The sequence below is a fragment of the Stegostoma tigrinum genome, chromosome 3 (genome assembly GCF_030684315.1).
Source record: "Stegostoma tigrinum isolate sSteTig4 chromosome 3, sSteTig4.hap1, whole genome shotgun sequence".
Lineage (NCBI taxonomy): Eukaryota > Metazoa > Chordata > Chondrichthyes > Orectolobiformes > Stegostomatidae > Stegostoma > Stegostoma tigrinum.
Genome location: NC_081356.1, coordinates 129,440,710 through 129,453,167, shown reverse-complemented (window position 1 = coordinate 129,453,167; position 12,458 = coordinate 129,440,710). Strand labels below are relative to the sequence as shown.

Here is a 12,458-nt window from a genome sequence, read left to right as displayed (position 1 = left end):
TTCCTGAAACAAATTTTCTGCTGTCTGGATAACTCTGGGGAGGCTTCTAGTGCTTGGCAGGGGTAGCAATTGACATAATTAGTGATGCATTTTGGAAGGTCAAATTTAAATGCTGAATATAGGATTAAAGGCAGATTCTCGGCAGTGTGGAGGAACAGCGGGATCTTGGTGTTCAAGTGCATAGCTCCCTCAAAGTTGCCACCCAGGTGGATAAGGTTGTTAAGAAAGCATATGGTGTTTTGGCTTTCATTAACAGGGGAATCGAGTTTAAGAGCTGCGAGGTTATGCTGCAGCTCTACAAAACCCTGGTGAGACCACACTGGAATATTGTGTCCAGCTCCGGTTGCCCTATTCTAGGAAAGACGTGGAGGCTTTGGAGAGGGTGCAAAGGAGGTTTACCAGGTTGAGGAGGTTGTCTGAGCTCTGACTTTTCTCTCTGGAGAGAAAGAGGAAGAGAGGTGACCTGATCAAGGTTTACAAGGTAATGAGAGGCGTGGATAGAGTCGATAGCCAGAGACTTTTCCCCAGGGCAAGATTGACTGCCACGAGGCATAGTTTTAAGGTGTTAGGAGGAAGGCATAGAGGAGACGTCAGAGGGAGGTTCTTCACCCAGAGAGTTGTGAGGGCATGGGATACTTTGCCAGTGGTAGTCGTGGAAGCAAAGCCATTAGTGACATTTAAGCGACTGCTGGACATGCACATGGACAGCAGTGAATTGAGGGGAATGTAAGTTAGGTTTGGCTATTTTTGGATTGGGATTATTCCACGGCACAACATCGTGGGCCGAAGGGCCTGTACTGTGCTATGTTCTAAGACCTTAACCACCTCTGACTTAAAATGTTTCAGACTCTGCTTCCACCTCCTTTTGAGGAATGGGGTTCCAAAGACCCATGATCCTCTGAGAGGGGGGGAAAAACTCATCACTGTCTTAAATGGATGCACTTCTGAATTTTTTTATAAATAGAATCTTAGTTCTTGTATATCTCACAAAAGGAAATATCCTTTCCATATACACCCTGTCAACCTTTCCTCATTTGATCCTTCCAGGTGTTAATCCAATAGACTGTCGTTGAGCTGCTTCGAATTAATTCATATCCATCCTTAAGTAAGGAGACAAGTACAGTGCTCAGATGTAGTCTCTCCAATTCCACGTATAACTGAAACATACTTTATATTTAGTTTCTCATGCTATAAAATTAACTTTCTGAGCAGCATGCTATATCTTTTTCCTAGCTGTTTCTGGTTCTGGTCACCACACTACCAGAAGGATGTGAATGCTTTGGAGATGGTACAGAAAAGGTTTACAGGATGTTAAGGGAGTTTAGACAAGTAGAAAAATTGGATAGACTGGGTTTGTTTTCACTGGAACATAGGAGGTTGAGGGATATCCTGATAGAAGTTTATGATCGAAGATTGTGAGTGCCATGGATAAAGTGGAAAGTGAGGCTTTTTCCCAGGATGGTGGGGTCAGTTACTAGGGGACACAGGTTCAAGGTGCAAGCCGGGGGAAGAGTTTACAAGAGGATGGACGAGACAAGTTTTTCCACAGAAAAGTGCCTGGAACGTGCCGCCAGAGGTGGCGATGGAAGCAGACACAATAGTCGCATTGAAGAACCACCTGGGCCCTTGGCTCCACACTGCACCCATCTTCATCTCAAAGATCATGAGGCTAAGAGATTCCTTCAGACTGCCACACCAGGCTGAGGATGCCACAGAGGGAGGCTGCTGTGAGAGGCTGGAGATTGCCCTGCCACACAGGGAGGCTGCTGAGATAGACCAGGAGTCAGCTCTCGCTGGAGGACAGGAATAGTTGCTTGCCAGAGCTTAATCATGTTCCCAGTCTGTCTCCTCTCCCTCATCGGAGAACAACTACAGTCCATCCAATTGGCCTTCATAACAAACTCTCCTGCCTAGGCTACATCCTGGTAAATCTCCTGTGCATCCTCTCCAGTGCAATCTCATCCCTCCTATAATGCGGATTCCAGAACTGCACGCATTAGTCTAACTGTGACTTAACCAACATTTTATACAGGTTCAGCATCACTTACATGCTGTTAAACTCTACATCTCGACTGACAAAAACAAGTATCCCACATGCCTTCTTAACCACTTTATCTATCTGCTCAGCTATCTAAAGAGATGAGTGGACATGCACACCAAGTCCCTCCGATCATCAGTACTTCCATGGGTCCTACACTTGGCCAAATGCATCACTTCACACTTAGCGGAAATGAATTCTGTTTACTACATATCAGTCCATCTGACTAGTCTGTTGATATCTTCCTGTAATCTGAGGCTACCACCCTCACTACTACTTCCTACCCCATCCATTTTTGTGTTAGTCTCTCTTATAGAGACTGCTATGTACTGGCCTAAAATGTGCTCCTGGATGCATTTCAAGAATTCTGGAATACTGAACTACTCAATCAGCTCCTGTCTCAATCATGTCTCAGCAGCAACTATGATATACCCCATATTTTAATTTCTACACTCCACTCATTTACCTGGTTCATGAGATTACAAATATCATCCAAACTTGCCAAACCCCCTTATGCCTTAATTGACCTATAATTTCTATGTCTTCCTTGCTCACTCTAATTTTGGTCATATTCTGGTGGGCAAGATGTGACAAGAAGTACATCACAGAGATCAATGTCCGGTGCTAAATTTTTAGAATTTGCAAAAGTGGATTGCATGAAGGGAGATAATGGGAACTGCAGATGCTGGAGAATGCAAGATAACAAAGTGTGGAGCTGAACGAACACAGCAGGCCAAGCAGCATCTTGGGAGCACAAAAGCTGATGTTTTGGGTGATGAAGGGTCTAGGCCCGGAACGTCAGCTTTTGTGCTCCTAAGATGTTGTTTGGCCTGCAGTGTTCATCCAGCTCCACATTTTGTTATCTTGCATGAAGGGATGCAAGATATATTTGCCAAATTTGCTGATGAGACAAAGAGAGGTAGAAAAGTATGTTGTGAAGGAGGACATGGAGATTCCAAAAAGATGTACATAATAATTGGGTAAACATCTGGTAAATAGAGTATAATATGAAATAAAAAAGTGGAATAGTCCCCTTTGGCAAAAATAAAAATGAAGCAAGTTATCTACATGGTGAGAGATTCATCTGCATCCTTCAGGTGAGCAATCTGGGAGTCCAAGCACAGTGCTGCAAAAAAGAACAAAAGAACTACACAGCACGGAACCAGGTCTTCGGTCCTTCCAAGCCTGTGCTGGCACATTTTGCCCTTCCATACTAAAACGGTGGTCACTTACGGGATCCATTTCCCTCTATTTCCTTCCTATTTACATATTCATTAAGGTGGTTCTTCAATGTTGCTATTGTATCTGTTGTTCTTGACTTTTATTTCCTAAGTGCTAGGCATTTTCGTTTTGTATTGTCTAAGATCTTGTCTATAGAAGCTGTACCTACATAGCTTTGTATCTAAGTTGGTGCTGACAGTGGTGATGTACAAACTTGTCACTAGACTTGTTGAGTATGTGTGACAATAACAGCTAATGCTAATTCTGTGTAAAATATGAAGAGCATTAGATAGACTTGATAGGAAGGAACTTTTTTCCCCATGGTGATAAATAGGTAAAGCATCACTAGACTATAGGACTGTGAGTGGCCACCACACCCAAGGTGAGAGATGTGACTGGGGAGGAGAATCCTTCACTGTAACGAGTATGTTTGTGAATTGAACCCACAGTGCTGGCGTCACTCTGCATCGCACACCAGCTGTCCAGCCAAGACGACAGAATTGATTCTCTCCCTTGGTGGAGAGAAAATGACCAGTGAACATAGATTTATCTGGAGCTCATTGTCTATCAAGGTGGTAGACACAGAAACCCTCATAACATTTAATAACTGTTCATGTGGCTCTCTGATTTAACAGACACATTAGAGGGATGCAGGCAAATGGGATTAGTTTAGAATGACATCATGGTTAGCACCAGTGTGGTGTGCTGAAGGGCCTGTTCCTAAGCTGTACTATTCCATATGATGCTGAAGTATTCAAGTCTATAGGTGAAGAACTGGAAAATGGGATTCAAGTGAAGTGTTGTTTTTGGCCACTGTAGGACTCGGTGACATGTTTATGCCTACTCTGGTTAGCTATCATTATTGAGTACCATTGTTGTCTTTTTTCTGTGCCATTGTTAACCTCTACGTTAGAAACTCCTATTTTAAACAATTACCTTTGTGACACATGGAGATCTAAATTCAGTACTTCCACCAATTTCTCCTTAAATGCACTGAAGGGGAAGTCTGGAAAACCCGTGAGAGAGAACGTTCTGCTAATACTTTGAAATGAAGGTGGATGGGACTTTTCCTGCTTTCTTTTCTGGATACACTCCTTAGCTTAAGACAGAAGGTTACACCTTGATCGTCTGCTGCTTATTTGTTGACAGTGGCTGCTGATTAAGTTTGATATGCACTGATCTCATTTCACTGCACGCAAGTTTCAAAGGCTAATTGCCTCCTTGAGTTTACCCATACTGTAATGCCATTTAAACAAAAGATCTTTCCTTGCGTTGAATCAGCCTTTCCATCATATTTTTTTCCATAATGCAACTTGTGTAAATGTTAGGATTCATCTGAGCTTATCCATTATGCTTTGCAGTTGTGTTGCATACCAAATGCAGGTTTAACTGATGCCCTTAAGGATGTGACAGCTATGTTTTAACTGCCTCAATGAAGTGAACTCCATCTCATGTGTTTTCATCATGCACCAATCTGCAGCCACTGAAACCGATATAATACCTAACATTGTTTCAAATCCCGTTGCAGTGTGTGGAAGAGATCCTTGGCTATCTGAAGTCCTGTTTCAGCAGGGAACCCATGGCAGCCACTATCTGTGTACAGCAGGTAAACCAGTTTCTGAATGCCTGCCCTTATATGAATTGCACAGTATATTTATGTGGCAAGAAATTTCTTTCACTGGCTGAGTTCTAGTTTGTGTTTTATCTCCTTTTTTTATTGATGCTGTTTTCGCCTCGAAAGTTGGATGATGCAACCCAAAACGCTGTTCTACCTGGTCTCTTTCCCCTGTAGTCCAGTATAACACACTGATTCAAATATTTGTTATTTTAAAAGATGAAATGTTCCCTATCTCACCCACTGTTTTCCCAGACATGTTAGATGTGTTTCTATGATTGGACAGCAATTACTGCATAATCCCAATTGTGCTAAGAATTGCTCAAACAACTAGCATTGTTCTATCTTCAAATATATCTGATTTGCACTCTCTAGAAGCTACATATATTCATTTGCAGAGCTCTGCCCTTTGCAGGCAAAAGGGATATGTCCAGACATTGCACCTGTTTTGAATAAAGAAACATGGGGAACGGTAGTTTCTGGGTGCATTGGCCATGACAACACCTTGACCAATCAAAACCAACCTGCCAAAATTCAGTGCTCCTTTTCTCACAAATGTGAATTATTGCCACCTTTTGATATTTATCTTTCTTGTACCTATCCTTGTAAGTTCAAGATGAAAAACTTTGACAGAATGCCTCTCTTTCAGTAATACTCAGATTTATTTAAATTAAAACTAGAGATGGGTAATAAATGCTTGCACAGCCTGCAACGCCCACATCTGAATGAATAAACGACACGTACTCTTGCCCTAGTAACCAATGGGCCTTGAATAAAACACTAGACCTCGGTATTGAAATGAAGGCAGTTTTGAACCTTAAATAATCAAATTCTGCTCTCTCTCTGTCCCCTATACCAAATGTGTTTTGTTTTTCCTCATTGTTCTCCTCATATGCTCATCGTTTTTGCCTTTTTTTTTGTTGTCGTTCTCACGTGTGTGTTTAATGCTTAAATCTTTGAACTCCAGTTATTGAAGACGCTGTTTGGAACAAATCTAGCATCACAATATGATGGCTCCTCTTCCAATCCCAGCAAATCCCAAGGAAAAGTGCAGCGCTTGGGCTCTTCCAATTTGAGGCCAGGTCTATACCACTACTGTTTTATGGCTCCCTATACGCACTTCACCCAAGCACTAGCTGATGCCAGTCTAAGGAACATGGTCCAAGCAGAACCTGAGCAGGACACATCTGGGTGAGGCATCATGTTGACTATGCAACAAAGTTACACAAAACTTGTACAGAGGTTTAGTCAGTCTATGTTTGGGAGTTACTGTGTGCTGTTCTGTTTTCCACATTACAAAAAAAGCATATTTAGAGTTATGGTGAAATGCAATAAAAGATTATGTGGGAACACCTAATGGGTTATTTATCATAAAATGCATTATTTCATGAGCAGCCACTGATGAGACCAGTATTTCTTGCCCCTTACCTGTCTCCTTGTGTACAGGTACTTATCAACCTATTGAGTTGGGAGCTTCAGGACTTTGACCCAGCTGCAAGGTAGTGGTTGACGAGGCTGGGTGTACATTTTGTTCTGTTAAAAGTGGGCATCAGTCACAAAGGGTGAATAGTCTGTAGCGTCTATCGCTAGATAGGAGGTGCCTCTGCTGTACAGTTTTAGTCATGAAGAGAAATTGGATAGACTGGAGTTGATTTCCTTGGAGCAGAGGAGTCTAAGGGAGAACATGATTGACACTATTAAATTGTGAGGGGTGTAGATGGAATAAATTCTTCCTTTTGGTGGAGGGATCAGACTTCTGGAGCATAGAGTTAAGGTAAGGGGTGGGAGGTATACAGAGTATGTGATTAATGTTTTCCCTCCCAGAGTGTGATCGGAATCTGGAACTCTGTGCCTGTAAGAGTAGCAGAGGCAGAAACCCTTAACGTTTGCTTTCGTTGGTCAGTGCGTTGAGTTATAGAAGTTGGGATGTCAAATTGCAGTTGTACAGGACATTGGTTAGGCCACTTTTGGAATAGTGTTTGACTCTGCTCTGGGAAAGATGTTAAGTTTGAAAGGGTTCAGAAAAGATTTAGAAGAATATTGCTGGGTTTGGAGGGAATGAGCTATAGGGAAAGGGTGAATAGGCTGGGGCTATTTTCCCTAGTATCGGATGCTCAGAGTTGACCTTTGTAGAGGTTTATAAAATCATGAGAGCAATTATTGGGGTGAATAGCCAAGGTCTCTTTTTTTTCCCCCAGGGCAGGGGAGTCTGAAACTAGAGGACACAGGTTTAAGTTGAGAGGGGAAAGATTTTAAAAGGGACCTGAAGGCTAACTTTTTCACACAGGGTTATGCACGTATGGAATGAGTTGCCAGCAGAAGTGGTGGACTCTGGTACAGTTACAACATTTTTAAAAGGCATCTGGATGGGTATATGAATACAAAGAGTTTGGAGGAATATGGGACAAATGCTGCCAAATGAGACCAGATTGGTTTAGGATATCTGATCGGATTGGACAAGTTCGACTGAAGGGACTGTTCCCGTGGTTCATAACTCTGACTATGTTGAAGAAGTATTTACATGTGCACTTGTGATCCAAGGCATGAGCCAAGGGCTAGAAAATGGCTTTAGAAGAACTCTGTGCTTGTTTTTCACTAGCACAGATTCGATGGGCTGAAGGATGGTTTTCTGTGCTGTAGCTCACTATGACTTTGTGACTCCAAGGCTGAGGGATGACTTGATAATTTAAAATTAGGGAGAGTTTTTGATGGGTTAGTCTAGCAAGGATGTTTGTGGGCATGTGGAATGCATTGCCAGCAGTGATAGTGGAGTTACATACTTTAGAGACTTTTAAGCGAATCTTGGATAGGCACATGGATGATAGTAGAATGTCTGGCATGCAGGGTAACTTGATCTTAGAGTAGGGTAGTAGGTCAGCACAACATCGTGGGCCAAAGGGCCTGCAATGTGCTGTTCTGTTCAATGTTCTATGTTTCCACTTCTGGGAAAGACCAGAATTATAAGATGGTCACTAAGAATGTAATGATTACATGATGTGCAGTATCATCCTTGACTCCTCCAATACTGAAGCAGCTATGTGCACATGCAAACAGCTTTGGGCAAGTTCCAATGAGTGAGTGTCAACTAATATTTGTGCCATACAAATGCATGGCAATGACCATCTGAACAAAAGAGAATGTGACCATTAAACCTTGAGGTTCAATGGCATTACCATTACAGAATTTCCCATTATCTAAACTGGCTGTAGTGTGTACCATCTGCAGATGATGCATTGCAATAACTTGTTAAACTTGACAGCGTAAATGCTGAGAGGATGCTTCTCCTCATGGGAGAGTCTTGGACCAGAGGATATAGTCTCAGAATAAAGGAGTGCTAATTTAAGACTGAGATACAGAGGAATTTTTTCTCTTAGAGGGTTGAGTGTCTTTGGAACTTGTTGCACAGTGAGCTGTGGGGGCAGAGACGTTGTGTGTATTTAAGGCTGAAATAGATTCTTAGGGATAGAGGAATCAAGAATTTTGGGAAAAGGCAGGAAAGTGAATGTATGGAATTTTGGATCAGCCATCATCCCATTGAACAGTGGAGCAGTCTCAAGGGGTCGAATGGTTTTAAAACCACCTTCAACACCACGTTCCAAACTCTTTGCCACCTTGTAGGATAAAGGCTACAGATATGTGGGAAAATCATCTGTAAATTTCCCTCCAAGGCACTCGCCATCCTAACCTACAGTTCTATTACCATTCCTTCACTGTTTCTGATTCACAGTGCTGGAGCTCCCCTTCAATTAGCATTGTTTCTTCAAATAGCCTTGAGTTTGAAGAGGATAATTTGGAATGGACATCAAATACTGGTCTAGTGAGCAGCACCCATGTTTTGGGAATCAATTACAGAAGTCACTTTGATAGTGAGTTCACGTTTTCACCACGTTTTCAAAACAAAAAACAGGTAATCTTACGGAAATCAACCTGTTCATTGATGTTATTACATAGCTCAGGAGCAGATGGGGCCTGAACCTGGGCATTCTGACTCAGAGGTAGGGATGCTACCACTATGCCATGAGATCCTTGATATTTATCTTTCAATTACTCTTATAACCAATAAGACTGAAAAGTAAACAATTATACCTTGAAACGAAAAGGAGATGCAGATAGTTAGCAATAAATCCAATAGAAATTCAGAACAAGCTTCATTTTCACAAGTGGTGATTAAGTGGGAGTTGCACGGGGATTAATTGAAGTAAAAAGTACAGATGCATTTAAGGGTTAGCTAGATCTCCTCCCTTTTGAAGGAGAAGGGAATGGATTGTTACATGGCTAAGAAAAGATAAAGGGATTTGTGAGTGGAACAGAAACACCAACATTGATGGGTTGAGCTGAAGGCTTCTTTCTGTGTCTTATATCCTTTGTATTCCTATGTGGAAGTTCTGTCATGTGAACACTTTAATATAAAGCCATTTCAAATTGTGATTCTTGCTTTAAAAAATTGATGTACTAAAACATTAGAAGTTAGTGAATTCTTATTGCTTATTTCATATTTTAGATGGTTTGATGTGCTGCAGAAGGTTTCTTCACAAATGAAAGTCAGCCTGACAAATGTAACCAGGCATCGAACTGATAAGGTACTTTCTGTTCTATCGAAATGTCCATTACTTTTTTCAGGAATGGGTGAGTTAACTGGAGAAGCCTTGGTGATCTGACACCAAAATCTACTAATAAAGCAATTGTAGTTTAGAACATTATTTGAAACCCAGTTGTAGCTTCAAAAGATGTGAAATTAGGAGTTGTGGAAGGAGAGAACGCAACTTTGAGCTGGGAGGGGGTAGAAAGTGGCTTTGAGTACGGTCGGACGCTCTGGAATTCTGTACTAAAGCTGCATTAAACTGGCTGGGGAAAGGCTGTGTTGTATGAAATTGGGAATTAATATAATATTGAATCTTCCTGCATCCAGGAATCTATTTGGCATTCTTTCTATGTTCTCCATCTGAGGTCATTCTCTTGTGACCGATATTAGTTTTAAATATGGGATCCATTAGACAGTAGAGAAGTTTGGCACTTTGCTTACTGATGCATTACAGAAGAATGATGTAGCTATTAGCTATTGTATGTAGAAAAGGTGAGAAAGGTGGGTCAATAGTGAAGAGCTTTGACAACTATAGATTGAAAGTCACCTGACACCCTCAAGTTGGGGAGATTGGCCATAGGCCAGAGTGCATGTTTCTTGTACTGTAAACCAAAGTATTTTGTTAGGATCGTTCTAATATGAATATGGCCAAAGGTAAAATAATTTAATCTTTACTTGAGGCAAGTCAGCAATACTGTATCAAAGTGTACTATATTATCTAGCCTGTCAGTTTGACCTGGTTAGTTGAGTCTTTTTTTTCATGGACTACAGGCTTTGGGCTTGAATTTGGTCAGTCTTGGAGGATCTGTTGCAGTATTTGAAAAGTAGTGATAGGTTCTGTTGGCTTGGTCAAAATTTCCAGCTCTGACATTAACAGCAAGTGAACCGGTTACCTCATACTAATTTGTGTAGAATGTGCTGTGTATTCCCCGCACTGACAATTGATGGTCTGGATTGCCTCTGGATGTTCTCAATGTGGTTTCTATGTATCTTTCCGCATTGTAGAACGCAATTCACAACTACATCCGGCTTTTTGAGCCTCTGGTCATCAAGGCCTTGAAGCAGTACACCACAACCACTTCAGTCCATCTGCAAAGACAAGTGCTTGATTTGTTGGCTCAGTTGGTACAACTCAGGGTGAACTACTGCCTACTTGATTCAGATCAGGTTGGTACTTACTTTGAGTTTGGAAACCTGTTTGGATGGAAAGCTATCTAGGCAAAAAGCGAATAAAAGTGATCATCAATATTTATTTAAAGGTGACCAGTTTTACTTTTCTAAATATTCCAGTATAAATCACCTTGATGTTGGAAAGGACAATCCAGAGTTTTAAGTACTACAGAATATTGTTCTGTAATAGCTTAAGGCTGCCACAACATATTCCTCTCTTTGCACACTCTTATTATGGACCTCTTTTACAATCAGGAGCAAAGGCAGCTAAATAGAGTTGTTGAAGCTCAGTTATGGTCTTATTTAATGACTGGTGCTGAATGGTTTGTTCCCATTATGTTCTATTGAAACTTGGCACTTAGCTTCTTACCAATAACTTTTGCTCTTTATGTAGAAAATGATTTGGAGTTTGTGAACAAGGATTAAAAGGGGTGGAAGTGAGAAACCACGTTGAGCGTACATCTCCATAGACTCTATCAAGAACAAAACATCCCACTTTTCATTGGCAGCCCATTCAACATTCTGTCCCTGAACCAGTAGATCACTCAAGCTCCATGAATTTTGCCTTCTACCTCTGTATTTACTGCCTGGCAGGACAGTGACAGCAAATACATAAGAGCACTACCATATGCAAGTTACCCTCCTTGAGTGTCACTGGGTCAAAGTCTTGGCACTCCGTTTCTCACTGCACTGTGGGATTGTTGGATTTCTTAAAGAGAACAGGGAAGATTCATTCAGGAAGACTAGACAAATATGAGAAAAATGGGATAAAATGAAGACGGGTGATAGAGGACGTCAATGGCTTATAGTCACTAGTATGAAACAGATGGATGGAATGTTTGTTTAAATATTGTAAATATTTAACGGTGGCTGAGTGGTTAGCACTGCACCCTCAGCACCAAGGACCCGGGTTCAATTCCACCCTCGGGCGACCCTCTGTGTGGAGTTTGCACATTCTCCCTGTGTCTGCGTGAGTTTCCTCCCAGGTGCTTTGGTTTCCTCCCACAATCCAAAGATGTGCAGGCTAGGTGGATCGGCCATGCTAAATTGCCCATAGTGTTCAAGGGTGTGTAGATTAGGGGGATGGGTCTGGGTGGGATGCTTCAAGGGGCAGTGTGGACTTGTTGGGCCAAAGGGCCTGTTTCCACACTGTAGCGAACCTAAAAAAAACTACATAATTCTATGATACAATTGTATTTCCTTCCTTTTGTAGGTATTCATTGGGTTTGTTCTGAAGCAATTTGAATACATTGAGGTGGGCCAATTTAGGTGAGTTCCAACAATAGTCAATGGCAATTTGGTACATTTATGAATCCTTGCATTTGTTATCATAGTGACTTTTCTCAAATTACTAATTGTGTCTTTGGTCTCATTGTCCTTCTGCAGGATTGTTTGAACTGTTTATCACTTGTTTACTAACAGTTATCTGTTGCAATTTTGCTAGGGAATCCGAGGCCATCATTCCAAACATATTTTTCTTCTTGGTATTGCTGTCATATGAGCGTTATCACTCCAAGCCAATCATTGGAATTCCCAAAATTATCCAACTGTGCGATGGGATCATGGCCAGCGGTCGGAAAGCTGTTACACATGGTAATGACCCTGACAAACTGTGTTCTTGTTGCATTGTTTCACAATATTTGTGTTGCATAACTGCTGTGAAATCTTTAGTCATAAGTGCTAATAGTAGAATTAGAATTGCAATTTCGTGTTGTGTGGAATTTCTACAATATTAGTTTAGTCTTTTTTGGCGATTGTATAGGTCTGATATTTCACAAAGAAATCCAGTTGAGAACTTAGTAGCAGCTCTTTGTTCAGAAAATGGAACTCTG

General features: G+C 41.4%; 1 protein-coding gene across 6 annotated transcripts in view; it reads left to right on the top strand.

Moving 5' to 3' along the window:
• htt (huntingtin) overlaps nucleotides 1-12,458 on the top strand; it is a 238,331-nt gene that overhangs the window by 143,130 nt on the left and 82,743 nt on the right. For all 6 annotated transcript variants that reach the window (XM_059644891.1, XM_059644889.1, XM_059644890.1 and 3 more), the window contains 6 exons: nucleotides 4,788-4,865; nucleotides 5,842-6,065; nucleotides 9,376-9,454; nucleotides 10,462-10,623; nucleotides 11,840-11,895; nucleotides 12,071-12,219. In XM_059644891.1, coding sequence (XP_059500874.1) covers nucleotides 4,788-4,865; nucleotides 5,842-6,065; nucleotides 9,376-9,454; nucleotides 10,462-10,623; nucleotides 11,840-11,895; nucleotides 12,071-12,219 — 748 coding nt within the window. The remainder of the gene's footprint in view (nucleotides 1-4,787; nucleotides 4,866-5,841; nucleotides 6,066-9,375; nucleotides 9,455-10,461; nucleotides 10,624-11,839; nucleotides 11,896-12,070; nucleotides 12,220-12,458) is intronic.